The following is a 20,788-nucleotide window of genomic DNA, read 5'->3' on the forward strand; positions in this document are numbered from 1 at the left end:
GTTTCACCCCAAATAAGGTCTTTTTCAAGGTGAGTTTTGTTAAGAGAACTGACCAGGTTTTATACCCAAAGTGACTCCTCCCCTTCTTTAAGGGTTTTTTGTTATACATCTCAGGTGTGTTATTTATAGTATCTGTGTACATTCTTATCCCTAAACATAGACACACTGCACTTCCTTACTGTGTAGTCCCCTTGTTTTTACAGAATCCAAAAGTGCTCCGGATCGCGGATTTAAGCGACCATTTTTTATTAATGTTGTTGTGAATAAATGTTTTATGGTTTTACACTATGTATTCTCCCCTCTTTTTGTCTTATATGGCCTTTTGATGCTGAGGGGTATTAGTGTGCAAAACCAAGTGGAGAAACCAGGTTGCTGACTCTAAAGAAAATAAGGATGTACAACAGTTGAACTATAAACAAGTGACTATTTATGTCAATTGGACAACACTATATTTTCACTTTACTTGCACCTTTACTTGAGCGCTTTTAACGTTCTTTATTTTTGACCATACATACATCTGTGATTGGTGAATATCACATTGTTATTAGCTGCCAGGTGCAGCGTGGAGCGCGAACATCTATTTCTCTGTTTTACCACACAGTACAAAGCCCAGCCCAGTACCCCCTTACACATTATGCCACACAGTACAAAGCCCAACCCAGTACCCCCTTACACATTATGCCACACAGTACAAAGCCCAGCACCCCCTTACACATTATGCCACACAGTACAAAGCCCAGCCCAGTACCCCCTTACACATTATGCCACACAGTACAAAGCCCAGCCCAGTACCCCCTTGCACATTATGCCACGCAGACCCTGGGCTTGGCATGCCTACAAAATGGCGGTGACACCCCCCATTTTGTTCAACTGTCCTGATCGCCGCCTCTACTCTGCCCCCAAATGCCGCAGCATGTCCGTCATGCTGCCGCTAAGGGGGGACTGCGAGCGATCAATCATGACCCATTCTGCACACGTGCAGACTCCTAAACATCGGATATCTGAATCAGGCACTGTGTATCTAATTAGCCTTACAGTCAGTAGTCTAGAATTTGATCAGGATTAGCAATGAACATGTAACCCCCCAAATTTCCAGGAATGTGCTCAGATCCTTCTCTAAATCATATCAGGGACAGCAAAGGGTCTTAAAGCTATGTGCCATCTCACTAGACAGGGTTGTGGAGGGGGCTATTTCTCCTAACCACACACTTGTATGCTGCTGCCTGCTCCTAGGTAGATGGCACAGAAGCGGTCTTTACTCCTTTAGGACACCAGATGAATTTTAGGAAGGTACATCACATGAGCTGCTATTGTATAAACATCAGACATGAACCCCAGGAGCTATTAGCCGGAGAGGTGATCCAAGGACAAGATCAAGTACAAAAGTCATGGAAATCATAGCAGAATTGGTCTGATGCAGAGGGACAATGACTAAGGTAACTGGTGTGATTGGTTTCCGGAAGTATATACACCCAGATTGCAGAGGACTGGCTGTTGACAGGTAGTGAGTGTGCAGAGAGCATGCACTGTGCAAATGTATGGTGAATAGGTGCTTTGACAATCAGCTCCTACCACGACTCATCCAGTAGAGCCACTGGCCCTCATTCAGAGCCGCTCGTAAGCGGCCGCTCGTTCGTTATGAGCGATGTTCGCACATCTGCGCATGCGTACGGATTGTAATACGCATACGCGGACCAGTCAGTGCGGCCGAAAATCGTTTGCTCGCTAAATAGCGAATGCCTGCTATTTTGAGTGACAGGAGGAGGCGTATGTGGGTGGTAACAGGGGAAGGTGCTTGAAAACGGGGAGTGGAGATCAGAACGCAGGCGTGCTTAAAGGTCAAAACGGGCGTTTTAAGGGTGTGCATAATTAATACAGCAGCGTCATTGACCACGTCACTTGGTTGTTTTAAAGTCAGAACTGCTCGCAAGATTGTGGTAGGAAAAACCAGCCACAAGAATAGCGAGCAGTTCATACACTGTTCGATGTACTCGATTAATCTAATAAATAGCGGACATGACATATGATGCGAGCGGCCAGGGGGCGTCTATTTCAAAATTACGACCGCAAGTTTTGTTCGCTCGTTCAGACAGAGAGGCGTGAACAGACCGCAAAGAGCGAACGGTTCATTTGAATAGCCACCCCCTTTTTCTGAACGAGCGAGCGCAAATAGCGTCCGGCTCTGAATCAGACCCACTGTCCCCCAGGGGTGTGGTATGATTGGTTGACAGTTATTATGTCGCCATGCATCATGAGAATATCGACATGGTGGGACGGTCAACATGCTTAGCATGTCAACAGTGACCCTATTAGTATTCATCATGTCTACACGGATATGTCGACATGACCAACTGAGTTTTATCTTGAAGATTAGACTTTTGCCCTGACTGGCTGTCCGGCTATTAGCTAACCAAACAGCCATTTTTTTTAACTCATTGCGCTGCCAGAGTTCTTCATCAAAGTCGGGGATTGGTCAACTTTTATTTTATTTCCCAATTAGGTTACGTCAGGGGGCAACTATTCATCTTATGACCCTGGATGCCGACAGCCCGGAGGTACCAGGAAAGGCTGAATATTTATGTTTTGGATACGGATACATCTTCATGTTTTGGTTTGGTTTATCAAAACCACCCGAGTGTTTTAGTTTTGGATCTGTATTAAAAAAAAAAAAAGAAAAACAGCTGAATTGACGAAAATCGGATTCGTTAGCATGAAATCCAAAACTCGAGTTCCGAACCGCTGGGTGATCCGAACCCCAAGTGATTCCAAACTCAGGACCTGATTCTGCATGGATCGCAATTGCAACCGTGTATTCAGATCGGTCGAAGGTGTGTACTGCGCCCTCTTATGCACTGCAGTGTGCGTGATAACATTGCGATCACACTGAGATCGCACACGCAGAAAGAAAGCCACTGCAGAGTGAGTGACGGGACGTCAGCGTTTGGGAGTGGTGATGGGGGAGTGATTGGAGAAACGCAGGCGTGTCTGTCCATTTGATCGCCGTTGCATGGGTGTACATAAATTATCTACTGCGACGGTAAACACAGCTCTGAGTACTCACTGCGTGCGATGAGACTTGCCGTTTCTGAGACAGGTCAGAGCTGCTGTAATTGTGCGTGAGGGGCCGATGTTACTGGATGTTACTGATGTGTACGCAGTACTGCGAGGTATTACGGATGTGAGATAGCGGTAGTGGGCGTCTCTATGCTGGCTGTGCAATTGCAAACATTGGAATATTTTCGCAGAAGACCTGCGTGCGTGATCGCAATAGAGATCTGTGATGAATCAGGCTTTCAAACTTGGTTCAACTCAGAATCCCTAAATTGGGTTGTTGTCTGCTCTCTGAGAGTCAGACACGCACATCTCTAATATATATATATATATATATATATATATATATATATATATATATATATTAGGGGTGAGCAGGTTCGGATTTCTGAAATCCGAACCCCCCCAAGCCCCCCCAATCCGAGGCCGATCCGAGTCAGGCTCGACTTTTCCCGCCTGACTCAGATCTGAAATCGAGGCAAAACGTCATCATCCCGCCTTCCGGGTCTCGCAGGTTTTGGATCCTATATGGCGCCGGCGCCATTTTCTCACTCGGCTGTGGACAGTGAAGAGGGAGGGTGGGAGTTAGGGCTGGCTGGGCTATGTAGTGTAGTGTAGTGTAGTGCAGTGTAGTGTTGTGCTGTGCTGTGCTGCTGTTCTCCATAGGGGCTGTGTCCACTCCTCCAAAGTCCATAGGGGCTGGCTGTGTTGTGCTGTGCTGCTGTTGTCCATAAGGGCTGTGTCCACTCCTCCAAAGTCCATAGGGGCTGGCTGGACTGTGTTTTTCAGTCAGTTGTTCATAGGGGCTGTGTCCACTCCAAAGTCCTGTGCAGAGTCCCAGTCCTAAAGGGGTGCTGTAGTGTTGTCCAGGGGGTGCTCTGTCCATCAGGGGTGCTCCCCCAAAGTGCAAAAAAAAATTATATATTTTCTGTGTTTGTGAATTGTGTGCGCAGTAGCCACACGTGCATCAACAAAGTAGTACCAAGCGTGCGCCTGTGTCATAAGTAAAGGGCCGGCTGGCTTGACCATTAAAGGATGCTGTAACCCCCAAAGTACACTCCAAACAAAATAAAAAAATATTTTCTGTGTTTGTGAATTGTGTGCGCAGTAGCCGCACGTGCATCAACAAAGTAGTGCCAAGCGTGCGCCTGTGTCATAAGTAAAGGGCCGGCTGGCTTGACCATTAAAGGATGCTGTAACCCCCAAAGTACACTCCAAACAAAATAAAAAAATATTTTCTGTGTTTGTGAATTGTGTGCGCAGTAGCCGCACGTGCATCAACAAAGTAGTGCCAAGCGTGCGCCTGTGTCATAAGTAAAGGGTCGGCTGGCTTGACTGTTAAAGGGTGCTGTAACCCCCAAAGTACACTACAAACAAAATAAAAATATATATATTTTTTTGTGTTTGTGAATTGTGTGTGCAGTAGCCACACGTGCATCGACAAAGAAGTGGCAAGCGTGCGCCTGTGTCCCATAAATAAAGGGCCGGCTGGATTGACCGCTAAAGGGTGCTGTAACCCCCAAAGGGCACTCCAAACAAAATTAAAAAAACATTTTTTTTGTGTTTGTGAATTGTGTGCGCAGTAGCCGCACGTGCATCAACAAAGTAGTGGCAAGCATGCGCCTGTGTCCCATAAATAAAGGGCCAGGTGGATTGACCGCTAAAGGGTGCTGTAACCCCCAAAGGGCACTCCAAACAAAATAAAAACATTTTCTGTGTTTGTGAATTGTGTGCACTGTGGCTGCACGTGCATCAACAAAGGAGCAGCGCCAAGCGTGCGCCTGTGTCCCATAAGTAAAGGGCCAGCTGGCTCATTTCTTAACGGGTGGTGTAACCCACAAACTGCACTAGTCTCCAACAAAAATAAAAAATTATTTTCTGTGTTTGTGTGCACCTTAGCCGCACGTATATATCGATATAACATAAATGGAGGACCAAACTTTCTCCGATAAAAATAAAATAGGGAAAGATCAAGAACCACTTCCTCCTAGTGCTGAAGCTGCTGCCACTAGTCATGACATAGATGATAACATGCCATCAATGTCGTCTGCCAAGGCCGATGCCCAATGTCATAGTAGAGGGCACATACAATCCCAAATGACAAAGTTCAGGAAAATGACCTTGAAAAAAACATTTAAATCATCTGAAGAGAAACGTAAACTTGCCAATATGCCATTTACGACACGGAGTGGCAAGGAATGGCTAAGGTCTTTCCCTATGTTCATGACTAGTGGTTCAGCTTCACATGACGATGGAAGCCCTCCTCCCACTAAAAAAATCAAAAGAGTTAAGCTGGCAAAAGCACAGCGAAGAACTCTGCGTTCTAAGAAGATATCACAAATCCCCAAGGAGAGTCCAAGTGTGGTGGTGGTTGCGATGCCTGACCTTCCCAGCACTGGACGGGAAGAGGTGGCTCTTTCCACCATTTGCATGCCCCCTGCAAGTGCTGAAAGGAGCACCCACATTCCACTTGCTGATATGCAAATTGAAGATGTCACTGTTGAAGTACAACAGGATGAGGATACTGGTGTAGCTGGCGCTGAGGAGGAAGTTGGCGAGGAGGATTCTGATGGTGATGTGGTTTGTTTAAATCAGGCTCCGGGGGAGACAGTTGTTGTCCGTGGGATGAAAAAGCCCATCACGGTCATGCCTGGGCAGAAGACCAAACATTCCACCTCTTTGGTCTGGCAATATTTCTATCCAAATCCGGACAACAACTGCCTTGCCATATGTACCATATGTAAAGGTGAAATAAGTAGGGGTAGGGATGTTAACCACCTAGGAACATCCTCCCTTATACGGCACCTGCAGCGCGTTCATAAAAAGTTACTGTCAAGTTCAGAAACTTTGGCTAAGACCGTAAGCAGTCCAGGGACACCTAAATCCCATTGTCCTGTTGTATCCAAGCGCCTGAAAACCACACCGTCAACTCCCTCCTCGTCAATTTCCTCCTTAGTCAGGGTCGGAAGTAGTCCTGCAGGCCATGTCACTGGCATGACTGACTCTCCTATCCGGGATTCCTCCGGAGGATCCTGCATTGCTACGCCTCCTGCTGCCGCTGTTGCTGCTGCTGGGAGTCGTTCATCATCCCAGAGAGGAAGTAGGAACACCACTACTTTTACTAAACAATTGACCCTCCAACAGTCCTTAGCGAGGAGGATGAAGTACGACAGCAGTCATCCTGAAGCAAAACGTATATAACTGAGGCCTTGACTGCTATGTTGGTGTTAGACGTGCGTCCGGTATCCGCCATTAGTACAGTGGGATTTAGACATTTGATGGAGGTAGTGTGTCCCCGGTTCCAAATCCCGTCTAGATTCCACTTCACTAGGCAGGCGATACCGAGACTGTACACAAACGTCAGAAAAAGTGTCCTCAGTGTCCTGAAAAATGCCGTTGTACCCAATGTCCACTTAACCACGGACATGTGGACAAGTGGAACAGGGCAGACTAAGGACTATATGACTGTGTCAGCCCACTGGGTAGATGTATCACCTTACGCAGCAACAGCAGCAGCGTCACCAGTAGCAGCATCTCAGAAACGCCAGCTCGTTCCAAGGCAGGCTACACTGTGTATCACCAGTTTCAGTAAGAGGCACACCGCCGACAACCTCTTAGAGAAACTGAGGGAAATCATCGCCCAGTGGCTTACCCCACTTAGACTCTCCTGGGGATTTGTGATATCTGACAACGCCACCAATATTGTGCGGGCATTACATCTGGGCAAATTCCAGCACGTCCCATGTTTTGCTCAAACAATAAACTTGGTGGTGCAGAATTTTCTGAAAAGCAACAGGGGCATGCAGGAGACGCTTTGGGTGGCCCGAAAAATTTCTGGCCACTTTCGCCATTCAGCGACTGCGTGCCGAAGACTGGAGCGCCAGCAAACACTCTTGAACCTGCCCCGCCATCACCTGAAGCAAGAGGTTGTGACGCGGTGGAACTCAACCCTCTATATGCTTCAGAGGATGGAGGAGCAGCAAAAGGCCATTCAAGCCTATACATCCACCTATGACATAGGCAAAGGACGGGGTATACACCTGACTCAAGCGCAGTGGAGAATGATTTCCGTGTTGTGCAAGGTTCTCCAGCCCTTCGAACTTGCCACACGTGAAGTCAGTTCAGACACTGCCAGCTTGAGTCAGGTCATTCCCCTCATCAGGGTTTTGCAGAAGCAGCTGGAGAAAGTGAAGGAGGAGCTAAGACGGAGCGATTCCGCTCGGCATGTGGGACTTGTGGATGAAGCCCTTCATTCGCTTTTCCAGGATTCCAGGGTGGTCAATCTGTTGAAATCAGACCACTACATTTTGCCCACCGTGCTCGATCCTAGGTTTAAAGCCTATGTGGTGTCTCTCTTTCCGGCCGACACAAGCCTGCAGAGGTGCAAAGACCTGCTGGTGAAAACACTGTCAGCTGAAGCAGAACGTGACACGTCAACAGCTCCTTCTTCATTTTCTCCCGCAACTGGGGCTGCCAGGAAAAAACTTAGGTATCCTAAGCAACCCGCTGGCAGTGATGCAGGGCAGGCAGGACCAAGTTTGGACATCTGGTCCGGACTGAAGGACCTGGCAACAATTTCTGACATGTCTACTGTCACTACATATGATACTGTCACCATTGACAGAATGGTGGAGGATTACATCGGTGACAGCATCCAAGTAGGCATGTCAGACAGTCCATACCTGTACTGGCAGGAAAAAGAGGCAATTTGGAGGCCCCTGTACAAACTGGCTCTATTTTACCTGAGTTGCCCCCCCTCCAGTGTGTACTCCGAAAGAGTGTTTAGTGCACCCGGGAACCTTGTCAGCAAAAGACGTAGGAGGTTGCTTCCACAAAATGTGGAGATGATGTTCATAAAAATGAATTATCAACTCTTCCAGGGAGACCAGCCTCCAGAACGTACAGAGGGACCAGTGGTGGTGGATTCCAGTGGGGACGAGTTAATACTCTGTGAGGATGAGGATGTACACAACACTGAAGAGGGTGAGGAATCGGTGGATGAGGAGGATGAGGATGACATCTTGCCTCCGTAGAGCCAGTTTGTGCAGGGACAGATTAATTGCCAGCTTGTTTTGTGGGGGCCCAAACGAACCAATCATTTCAGCCACAGTTGTGTGGCAGACCCTGGCGCTGAAATGATTGCTTTGTTAAAGTGTGCATGTCCTGTTTATACAACATAAGGGTGGGTGGGAGGGCCCAAGGACAATTCCATCTTGCACCTCTTTTTTTTCTTTGCATTATGTACAGTTTGGGGCCTAGTTTTTCAAACTACCATCCTGTCTGCCACTGCAGTATCACGCCTAGATGGGTCACGTGTTTGTGCCGCCCACTCGTGTCGCTTAGCATAGTCATCAAGCTACCTCGGTGCAACCTTTTGGACATAAAAACACTATTGTGAGGTGTGAGGTGTTCAGAATAGACTGGAAATGAGTGGAAATTAAGGTTATTAAGGTTAATAATAGCATAGGAGCAGAAAAACCTACAAATTCTGTGATTTTAGCTGTTTTTATGCTTTTTTCAAAAAAATACAGATCCAAAACACAAAACCCAGAACCCAAAACACGGAAGGGTGGTTTTGGCAAAACCAATCCAGATCCAAAACACGAAGGAAGATCCAGATCCAAAACCAAAACACGAAAAGTGGCCGGTGCACACCCCTAATATAATATATATATATATATATATATATATATATATATATATATATATATATATATATATATATATATAATTTTGCTAAAAAATTGTGTGCATGTGAATACATAGTTTATATAAATATAGTGATAAGACAATAAGAGTAAGTAAAATAACAAATTTATTATAGACACAGAGTAAGGGACCTCAGAGATAAAAAAGGTTACCCTTAATCACACATATATAAAAATAAACAAGAAAGTATAAAATCCAGAGGCATTTCTTGTTTATTTTTTTATATGTGTGATTAAGGGAACTATTTATTCACATTCACACAATTTTTTAGCAAAATTAGTTGCTCTAATATCAACTCCCCCCCTTGTCTACATTGTTTTTAAATACTAACACGAGTATTTTTTATGTTGATTCAGAGCGGACGCCTTAATATTTTGGGTTTTGTTTGCTATATGTTCACTATATGTTCACTATACACTGTGTCACTTCACTTTGAAAGAGTATTGGCGCCACACCCATCTGCTTCTCTCTCTCTCTCTGTATATATAAAGTATGCAATATCCGTTGTTTCTGTGTATAATCACTTCTGTAGCCACGCGTAAAGGTCACAGATGTACAAAACTTGGCTCAATGAGAAACAATCAGCACGCACTAGGGGGTCTATTTACTAAGCAGTGTTAGGAGACAGAGTGAAAAGTGATAAGTCTGTGATAAGGTACCAGCCAATCAGCTCCCAACTGTCATTTTTCAAACACAGCCTGTGAGATGGCAGTTAGGAGCTGATTGGCTGGCACCTTATCACTTTTCACTCTGTCTCCTAACACTGCTTAGTAAATAGACTCCTAGGTCTCCAAATGACGTCTGAGATCGCAGGTCCTCTTCCTTCACCACTCGATATCCCTTGAGTCAAAATTCTGTCAATAAAAATGATAAGAGAGGGCACCTCATAGTGCATAAAGTATTTAATGTTAAAATCAATGGTGGACACGTCACAGCTGTGCCCGTACCGAAAACAATATTGTGTGGGCTTGATACCGCATGTTCTGTATATTAAAACATCCACCAACAACCCCCATCTGCTCCTACGGCATCCACCACCGTGTGCAATGTGCAGCCATTGCTTGCTGGATACAGACCACGCCGAATCACCTTAACTCGTCTCGGGATCAGGAATCCACAATCTGTCGGTGTTCAGAACGTCACAGGGTCCCCAGGGCCGGATTGAGGGCCACATGGGCCTGGAGCTGAAAATGACCAAGGGCATATTATGAGAAGCGTGACCAGTGCTATGTGGGTGTAGCCAGTGCCATGTGGGCGTGTACACCCCTATACTCTCAGACCCAATGTCTCCCTAAATATGTAAAAGAAAAAAAATGCTTAATTTTGTGAGGTAAATAGAAATAGAATTTTACTACTTATGATTTATGGCCGACCGTGTGGAGAGCAGATGGCCAGTCATCATCATGTTGTCATGACAATGGGCCTATTTTTATCGTGGAGGCCTGGAGCTGTAGCTCCATCCGCCCCATTGTTAATCTGGCCCTGAGGGTCCCTCTCTAACGAGTTTTGGCAAGGACTTCGTCAGAGGGATGGGCTCTGTGACTTTGATAGATACTTTTAGCTTTTTTTTTTTGTTTCCAATAGGTCGTCAGCTACAACTGCTTACATATGGTAATTCAATTATTCTCTATACCATACATCGGGACTTGGTTTTCACGGAGATCTTTTTTCTGTGCCTGTTTACTATTAAGTATTCATTGTTGGGCCATCAATAAACCCATGTTTCCATATACATTAACTGAAAGACTCATGTATTAATATTTAGATGTACCAGTCATCCAGTTTATCTTAAATCCCGATATATGGGAGAGGGTTACATTTTTTATTATTATTACATCTACTGCCAGTATGATGGTTGTATGTTGCAAGCACTTTAGGAACAATAATAGAACACTTTAGGAACAATAATAGAACACTTTAGAAACAATAATAGAACACTTTAGGAACAATAATAGAACACTTTAGGAACAATAATAGAACACTTTAGGAACAATAATAGAACACTTTAGGAACAATAATAGAACACTTTAGGAACAATAATAGAACACTTTAGAAACAATAATAGAACACTTTAGGACCAATAATAGAAGACAATCTCTAAAATCTACATTTGTACCAAAGGCTTATGCTGCATACACACGTAAAGATTTTCTATCCAACCATCCAACTAGTTGATTGGTTGGAATGAAAATCTGGTAAGGTATGAAAGCAAAGTGCAATAAAATGCATATATACAATATTAGTCGTATTTTCTTGCAACGGTTATATTATACCTCTTTATTACTAGTCATTAGCTTCGGAATTCTTCAAACCTTTAACAATCTTGTGTCGCTGAAACCGGAAAGTTTCTAACGCACAGACGGGAGTATTATTCTGCCGGCATATCTAGTAACCCTTCTATTTTTTGTTTAATTTTATTTCTAATGCTTCTACCTATTGGTGTTAGATGTTTATATCTGCTATATATAAAATCACATGCAGATAATTATTATATGGCAACCAAAACTCATGTCATAAATCCCCTGGCGTTACCCATCATTATACCTAAATTAGGCGAGGGTCATATGGCTAATAATTATAACTTGCAATCGGACTTTTACATGAACTGGAATCACACACTGGAACTTAGAAGGTACATTCCAGTGTATCATATGGCCTCCTCCCTCATAGTTCTCTGTCTAGGTTATTCATAGAAAGGGCGTAGTTTCCACTCCTTCGTTTAAGCCCATTAGGCACCAACGTTCCTAAGCTTACAATCCAATAGGTTTCACCTTTCAAGAGGGACTTAACCCTATCCCCACCTCTTTTATCAACACTTACTAATTCTTTTCCTTTAAATTTGAGACCTGCTGGGTTGCTGTTATGACAGAGAAGAAGGAGGCGCGCGTGGTACACTGTGATTTGTTATTTTATTTTTTATGTTCCGCATATGTTCCAAGACTCGGAGTTTTAGCATTCTTTTGGTCTTTCCTATGTACTTTAGTCCGCATGGACATATAATCATATAAATTACATATGTGGAATTACAGTTTATCATACTGTTGATCTTATATGATTTTTTTGAACTCACATCACAGAAATCTTTTGCTCTTTTTTCACCTAAATTACAGACTTTGCATCTTCCACATGAATAAAAACCTTTGACTTCATCTAAAAAGCTTATAGTGGAGGGTTTCACTTGTAGGACACTTTTAGATAAGGATTAAACGTTTTTTGCTTTTTTATATATGATGTCTGGTTGTTCAGGGAGATAGTCACCAAATATTGGGTCTGATTTGAGAACATGCCAATTTGTCTTAAGAATTTTCTTAATCGCTTTATCTTGGCTATTATATTGTGTGACAAATGGACAGAGATACTTCTCACTTTTGTCCTTATAGTTTGATAGCTCTGCTCTTTCTCTATTTCTAACCTTAGTCTGAGATTCCTCGATTAAGTTTGTTGGGTACCCTCGTTCTTTAAACCTAGATTGGTACATATTGGCTTATTAATCAAATTGTTCTATTGAATCACAATTTCTTCTCAGTCTAGAAAACTGGGAATAGGGGATGTTCATTTTCCACTGTGATAGGTGGCAGCTCTGAAAGTCTAGATAGTTGTTACTATCGACTTTTTTTAAATAAATATTTGTATGTATGTATGTATGTATGTGTTCCCCTGCCTGTATGTGTATGTATGTGTGTAGATATGTGAGATCCTGCCTGTATGTGTATGTGTGACCCTGCCATGTATGTATGTGTATATATATATATATATATATATATATATATATATAAATAGCGGTTATATTATATAGCACACACTTTTTTTTGAGGGGGGGGGGGTCGCCATAGCACGCTCGTGCTCCTGGCCACATGCTACACAACTGTATATTTATTTACCAGTTATATATAGCGCACACATATTCCGCAGCGCTTTACAGATAATATTTGTCCATTCACATCAGTCCCTGCCCCAGAAGAGCTTACAATCTATATTCCCTATCACATTCTCACACACATAAGCACTAGAGTTAAATTTGTAGGGAGCCAATTAACCTACCAGTGTATTTTTGGATATACACACACACACTGACTCCGTGACACTCACGCATGAAACCTATGCATACCTCCCAACTTTCTAAGGCAGGGAAGCGGGACTCTTTGCGCGCCCGAAAAAGGGGCGGGGCTTAAAAAAGGGGCATGTCATCAAGAAAACGGGGCGCAGCCTCGCGTGAACCCCCCGTTTACGTCACAGAAGGGGGCGTGCCCAGCATTCTCCGAGATGCTGGGCAGCCCCCCAGGCTCTCCCTACTATAGTGAACAGATGCCGTGCGCATCACATGGCATCTGTTCACCTTCTGCACACCTGCTGCTCTGCTATGCAGAGCAGCGGGCATGCTCTCCCCAACTTCCCCCCCACCGCGGGACACTGTGGATCGCGGGTGGGACAGCGGGACAGTCCCAGAAAAACGGGACTGTCCCGCTGAATGCGGGACAGTTGGGAGGTATGCCTATGGGGTATAAACCCATCGCACATAACCATCAACTTTGTTCCTTACCCTACAAATCACCAGCTATTACATCTACCTCAAATCACTGGAAACCTATGGCAATGGTCATTCCAGACTTGCAAGGAGGTCACAGTATTCCAGGCAGCAGTCATCATCCTCAACACTGGGACTAATGTCCGGCCTGGATAATCAATATTTTTCACCAGAACATGATCACCGCAGGGAGACTGATCACTTACAGCAGCCACAGGTTTAACATCAGGGGTATAATGGTGTCCCAGCCTCATCTTCTCTGCGGTCATCGCTAATGTGGGTTGGAGGAGCAACACTGGTTCTGCTGACCCTTATAAAAAAAAAACTCAGGTGTATACTGTATATATAAACAAAAACTACCAGCAGGAGATTGTGTCTGTGTAGACATGTCACTTTCTTTATCACTGTTAGTGAGAATAGTGAGCAGGTTCATCATTAACAGGGACCTGAATGCACAGGAAAGTATTTTCAGTTTCATTCTTTGCTACAGCATACCCAAGGTATGGCGTCTGCCGGGCTGAAAAGCGACCTCAACTGTGCCATCTGCAGCAACGTTTACACCGACCCTGTACGTCTACCATGTGGGCACAACTTCTGTCAGGTCTGTATTACAGACTGGTTAAATACACAGGACAAATCTCAGTTTTATACATGTCCTGTGTGTGGTAAAAGATTTTCTGGAAGACCTTCTCTGCAAAGGATCACAGAGCTGGGTGAAAGGGTTCAGCGACTGCACTCTGAGCGGGAAAAGCCAGAGGTGCTCTGCACATACTGTAGTAACCCTGGATTACCTGCTATCAAGACGTGTCTGCAGTGTGAGGTGTCCCTGTGCGATGAACACCTCACTGCCCACAACAAAGCACTGACACATGATTTAGTAGATGCTACAGGTTCCCTGGAGAACAGAAAATGCTCCATTCACAAGGAACTTCTAAAGTATTACTGCCCTGAGGATGCTTCTTTTATCTGTGCAACCTGCCGAATATTAGGGGAGCATAGAGGGCATGAGGTGCATTCTCTGGAAGAAGCTTCAGAGAAGAAGAAGGAGAAAATGAGACATGATCTACAGAATCTGGTCTCTGAGAGAGGGGGAACTGAGAGAACCGTCCACAGTCTGCAAAAATGCTTGAGGGAGGAGAAAGAGCAAGCTGCTGGTGTAGCAGAGCAGATCATTGCCATGTTTAGAGACCTCAAGGAGCAACTAGAAAGACTGGAGATAAATGCTCTGCAAGAGATTGCCACCAAGGAATTGCAGTTTACAAATTATGTCTCTAAACTGATCCCTGAGCTGAATAAAAAGAAGAGTGACCTGTCCCAGACAATAAAGTCCATTGAGGAGGTACTTTGTATGACTGACCCATTGCCTGTACTGCAAACGCCAGAATTCAACACAGCAGATGCCTACAAACCACAGGATGAGAAGGTCCCGCTTGCTATGCGTTTAGATGTAGACCTGATCTTTGGGAATGTCCACAGAAGCCTGTCTACAATCATGAATTACACCTCCACCATAGGTGAGATCTTCTTTGTTTTGAATTTGGACTAAGTCATTTTACCAGGCTGTTAAACTGATGGACACGAGAAGCATAGTTACAATATTTGGGGTGCATGGATGTGTCATGTTAGGCATGCTACATGCCCCCAGGGTATGCCCCAGGTATGCGTGGCATTAACGGAGCAGCTTCCAATAGTCCTGAATCACATTAAAATTCCTGACCCACAATTCTATCCCGCCTAAGTTGGGCCAGTTGGGAGGTATGAAAACTATTAGCAAGACGGGGCTGCTTGCATATATGTCTCTAACGATACTGAAATTATTGAAACATTCCTCAATCCAGGAACAGTTGGTCTCTTTTGCTTTTTAATAATAATATATGAATAATGCAATAGTGCTATGTCTGGATTGGGTTTGGTATAAAATACCGGTGCTCAATAGCCGCTGGTTCAAATCCCGACAGCGGCATCACGATTCATGAAGATAATGTAAAATTCCCTAACCCTCCCTTAGTGGTGCCTAATCCTAACCCCCCCCTCTAGTGCCTAACTCCCCTTTCCAGCACCCTAAACCTCCTGGGGGGTGCCTAATCCTAACCCGCCCTCCCCATAGCCTAACCCTAAATCTCCTCGGGGAATGCCTAATCCTAATCTCTCCCCGAGGGTGCCTAAACCTAACCCCCCTATCCCCGGGTACAGTGATACTTGCCCGGCATCCGGATGTTCGGGATTTAAGCGGTCAGGATGCTGATGCCGCTATCCTGATCTCATTCGGGATAGCGGCGACGGCAGTTTGCCGGCGGTTAGGATTCCGGCGTCGGTATATCGGTGGCCAGAATCCCGTCCACCACTTTTTAACTGCATCCCGTCTGGACCATTACATCGCGCCTGACACTTGCTGCAGCATCAGGCTCGCATACTACATACAGTATTATTCTTTATTACAAGTATTTTCAGGCCGTAACAAAACAAGAATGAGAATGAACCAGTGTCTGTGTATACACAAGCATTGTTTATGTCTGTTACTGACACATATGTGATATGTAGGGATGTGCTCCAGGAAAATCAACTTAGCTGCTAATTGTCTCTAACTACCAGGCACGGTCCTCCTCAGTTGTAAGGATTTTTCCTGTGTTCTTATTGACCAAATTTACAGCAAAAATTACGTCATTCTAGAATATTTCAAACATCTGTTTTAGGATTAATTCAGATAAAGTCCCCGAAGAAAGTGAGGGAACAAATTGAAGATTGGATACCTTCTAAAATTTGTGTTGGATAAGTTATATATAAATATTTGTAACCTTTTTTCAGTCATAGAAAAATGTCAATTTCTGAGCGGTTTCTGGAAAAGATATTAGCCGGTTAAGTGGTCAAGTTGTGTCACTGACTTTATTAAACTTTCAATTTTGCGATAGTTGTTTCCTGTTTACACATTTGTACCTTATGTATTTTAGATGTGAAATATAACCTTATAAAACAAGAAAAGAGAGAAGAGGACGTCTAGGGTGAGAGTCTCTGTGATCAGGCAGAGCACAAAGCTCAGGTCAGCCTGCTCCACAAGGTAAGGGAGAGATTTTATTTTTTTCAATAAGAACAAACTTTTATTTTCAATCACGGAGCCATGTAAGTTATTTCACACTCTGTATTGTATCCTGGACCACGGCTTTCTCAGCCTGAAGACATGAAAAACACAGCTAATCAATCATTGTTTTTTTATAAATACATTTCACCAACAAACAACTGGTAGAAAAGGAATGTCATTCAACATACGCCATTAGCTTTCTATGAACAAGTACTTTAACATTAACTGATGTATGTAAACAATTAATTTGCTTTCATTGCACTTCTAAGTATTCCTCAAAACACAACTGCCTTTCCTCCTACCTCCTCTAAACACCACAGCCATCCTGCTACTACTGTTACTCCAGCAACACACCCTTGTAATATTCCTACATTCTTCCTATACACTAATTTCATCCTATCTCCTCCAACTACACCTCAATACTACAGTACTTTCATCCTATCTCCTCCACATACTACATTCATGCTATCTCCTCCATTTACACCTCTATATTACTTTCATGCTATCTCCTCCAACTACACCTCTATACTACTTTCATCCAATCTCCTCCATCTACACCTCTATACTACAGTACTTTCGTCCTATCTCCCCCATCTACACCTCTATATTACTTTCATCCTATCTCCTGCAACTGCACCTCCATACTACATTCATGCTATCTCCTTCATTTACACCTCTATATTACTTTCATGCTATCTCCTCCAACTACACTTCCATACTACATTCATGCTATCTCCTTCATTTACACCTCTAGATTACTTTCATGCTATCTCCTCCAACTACACCTCCATACTACTTTCATCCTATCTCGTCCATTTACACCTCCATATTACTTTCATCCTATCTCCTCCATTTACACCTCCATACTACTTTCATCCTATCTCCTTTCAACTACACCTCCATACTACTTTCATCCTATCTCCTTTCAACTACACCTCTATACTACTTTCATCCTATCTCCTCCATTTACACCTCCATATTACTTTCATCCTATCTCCTCCATTTACACCTCCATACTACTTTACATCCTATCTCCTCCAACTACATCTGCTGGCGACTGGAGGTGCTAGAGGACAGATGAAGTCTTGATGGGAACCAGGAGGATAGGTGCTTGACACACATATGTGTATGTAGTAGGAAATAGGTAGAGCTTTGGTGCATCAGCTAGGCTTAGACCAGTAGGATACTCGATCACGTGTAACCAGCAGTATCTCTGGACTGGAATGCTGAATAATTGGAAGGGAACCAAAATGCTGGATTAACGGAATGGGATCGGAATGCTGGAACACCGAAATGGGACCAGGATGCTGTATAACTGGAATGGGACTGGTGTGACGGATAACTGTAATGGGACCAGAATGCTGGAACACCGGAATGGGACCAGAATGGTGGGTAACTGGAATGGAACCGGAATGCTGGATCACCGGAATGGGACTGGAGTATTGGAGCTAGTAGTGCAGCAAGGTGGTAATTTCACTTGGAGTCTCTGGGCAAAGATAAGAATCTGCAGGAGCTCTCTGGAAAGCACACAGCTAGGCTGTAGATAACACTGCACAGGCAGGTGCTAGGAGGATCTTTATATACCACTGGTGGGCCAGGGATTGGCTGCAGGCATCAGGTGACAGAATACTAGACTGCAGTTGGTGGTTGAACAGTCTTCTGATTGTTACTGTCATGGCAGCGCCCAGCAGCCAGTGCCAGCTTGTGGAGGGACCATCGGAGATGTGAGGAAACCACTGCAGCTGAGGGAAGCCTGTCACAGAGCCAGGGCATGGAACATGGAACCAGGTAAGCTACCCGGCGGCTGGGACAGACAGCGCAGTTTTTAACACTACACCTAACACATCCATACTACTTTCATGCTGTCTCCTCCAACTACAACTGTATAATACTGTTATCTCCTTCAACAAAACCTCCATAATACTTTCAGCCTAATTCCTCCAACTCTACCTCTATATTACTTTTATCCTATTCCCTCAAACTACACCTCTATACTACTTGCAACTTATCGCCTCCAACAACACCTCTATGGTACTTTCATCCTATCTCTTTAAACACGTTATTACCACTTTTACCGTCTCCAACACCTCATTACCGCTTTTATCCTACTTCCTCCAGCAACACCTCATTACCGCTTTTATCCTACTCCCTCCAGCAACACCTCATTACTGCTTTTATCCTACTTCCTCCAGCAACACCTCATTACTGCTTTTATCCTACTTCCTTCAGCAACACTCCATTGCTGCTTTTATCCTACTTCCTCCAGCAACACCTCATTACTGCTTTTATCCTACTTTCTCCAGCAACACCTCATTACTGCTTTTATTCTACTTTCTGCAGCAACACCTCATTATGCTTTTATCCTACTTCCTCTAGTAACACATCATTACTGCTTTTATCCTACTTCCTCCAGCTAAACCTCATTATGCTTTTATCCTACTTCCTCCAGCAACACCTCATTACTGCTTTTATCCTACTTCCTCCAGCAACACCTCATTACCGCTTTTATCCTACTTCCTCCAGCAACACCTCATTACTGCTTTTATCCTACTTCCTTCAGCAACACTCCATTACTGCTTTTATCCTACTCCCTCCAGCAATACCTCATTACTGATTTTATTCTACTTTCTCCAGCAACACCTCATTACTGAATTTATCCTATTTCCTCCAGCAAAACCTCATTATGCTTTTATCCTACTTCCTCCAGCAAAACATCATTACTGCTTTTATCGTACTTCCTCCAGCAGCACCTCATTGCTGCTTTTATCCTATGTCCTCCAGCAACACCTCATTACTGCTTTTATCTTACTCCCTCCAGCAATACCTCATTACTGATTTTATTCTACTTTCTCCAGCAACACATCATTACTGCTTTTATCCTACTTCCTCCAGCAACACATCATTACTGCTTTTATCCTACTTCCTCCAGCAAAACCTCATTATGCTTTTATCCTACTTCCTCCAGCAAAACATCATTACTGCTTTTATCGTACTTCCTCCAGCAGCACCTCATTGCTGCTTTTATCCTATGTCCTCCAGCAACACCTCATTACTGCTTTTATCTTACTTCCTCCAGCAACATCTCATTACTGCTTTTATCTTACTTCCTCCAGCAACATCTCATTACTGCTTTTATCCTGCTTCCTTCAGCAAAACCTCTTTATGCTTTTATCCTACTTCCTCCAGCTACACCTCAATACTGCTTTTATCCTACTTCCTCCAGCAACACCTCATTACTGCTTTTATCCTACTTCCTCCAGCAGCCCCTCATTACTGCTTTTATCCTACTTTCTCCAGCAACACATCATTACTGCTTTTATCCTACTTCCTCCAGCAACACCTCATTACTGCTTTTATCCTACTTCCTCCAGCAACACCTCATTACTGCTTTTATCCTACTTCCTTCAGCAACACTCCATTACTGCTTTTATCCTACTTTCTCCAGCAACACATTACCGCTTTTATCCTACTTCCTCCAGCAACACATCATTACTGCTTTTATCCTACTTCCTCCAGCAACATCTCATTACTGCTTTAATCATATTTCCTTCAGCAACACCTGATTATTGCTTTTATCCTACTTCCTCCAGCAACACCTCATTACTGCTTTTATCCTACTTTCTCCAGCAACACCTCATTACTGCTTTTATCCTACTTCCTCCAGCAACACCTCATTACTGCTTTTATCCTACTTCCTTCAGCAACACTCCATTACTGCTTTTATCCTACTTTCTCCAGCAACACATTACCGCTTTTATCCTACTTCCTCCAGCAACACATCATTACTGCTTTTATCCTACTTCCTCCAGCAACACATCATTACTGCTTTTATCCTACTTCCTCCAGCAACATCTCATTACTGCTTTAATCATATTTCCTTCAGCAACACCTGATTATTGCTTTTATCCTACTTCCTCCAGCAACACCTCATTACTGCTTTTATCCTACTTCCTTCAGCAACACTCCATTACTGCTTTTATCCTACTTTCTCCAGCAACACATTACCGCTTTTATCCTACTTCCTCCAGCAACACATCATTACTGCTTTTATCCTACTTCCTCCAGCAACACATCATTACTGCTTTTATCCTACTTCCTCCAGCAACACATCATTACTGCTTTTATCCTACTTCCTCCAGCAACACCTCATTACTGCTTTTATCCTACTTCCTCCAGCAACACCTCATTACTGCTTTTTATCCTACTTCCTTCAGCAACACTCCATTACTGCTTTTATCCTACTTTCTCCAGCAACACATTACCGCTTTTATCCTACTTCCTCCAGCAACACATCATTCCTGCTTTTATCCTACTTCCTCCAGCAACACATCATTACTGCTTTTATCCTACTTCCTCCAGCAACATCTCATTACTGCTTTAATCATATTTCCTTCAGCAACACCTGATTATTGCTTTTATCCTACTTC

At 43.8% G+C, this 20,788-nt stretch overlaps 1 protein-coding gene across 1 annotated transcript in view; it reads left to right on the plus strand.

Moving 5' to 3' along the window:
• The first annotated feature begins 13,787 nt into the window (after window positions 1–13,787).
• LOC148476897 (uncharacterized) overlaps window positions 13,788–20,788 on the plus strand; it is a 49,977-nt gene continuing 42,976 nt past the window's right edge. The window contains exons 1-2 of the mRNA XM_088457524.1: window positions 13,788–14,799; window positions 16,234–16,277. Coding sequence (XP_088313650.1) covers window positions 13,788–14,799; window positions 16,234–16,277 — 1,056 coding nt within the window. The remainder of the gene's footprint in view (window positions 14,800–16,233; window positions 16,278–20,788) is intronic.

The sequence above is a fragment of the Taudactylus pleione genome, unplaced genomic scaffold (genome assembly GCF_031769625.1).
Source record: "Taudactylus pleione unplaced genomic scaffold, aTauple2 ptg000762l, whole genome shotgun sequence".
NCBI lineage: Eukaryota > Metazoa > Chordata > Amphibia > Anura > Myobatrachidae > Taudactylus > Taudactylus pleione.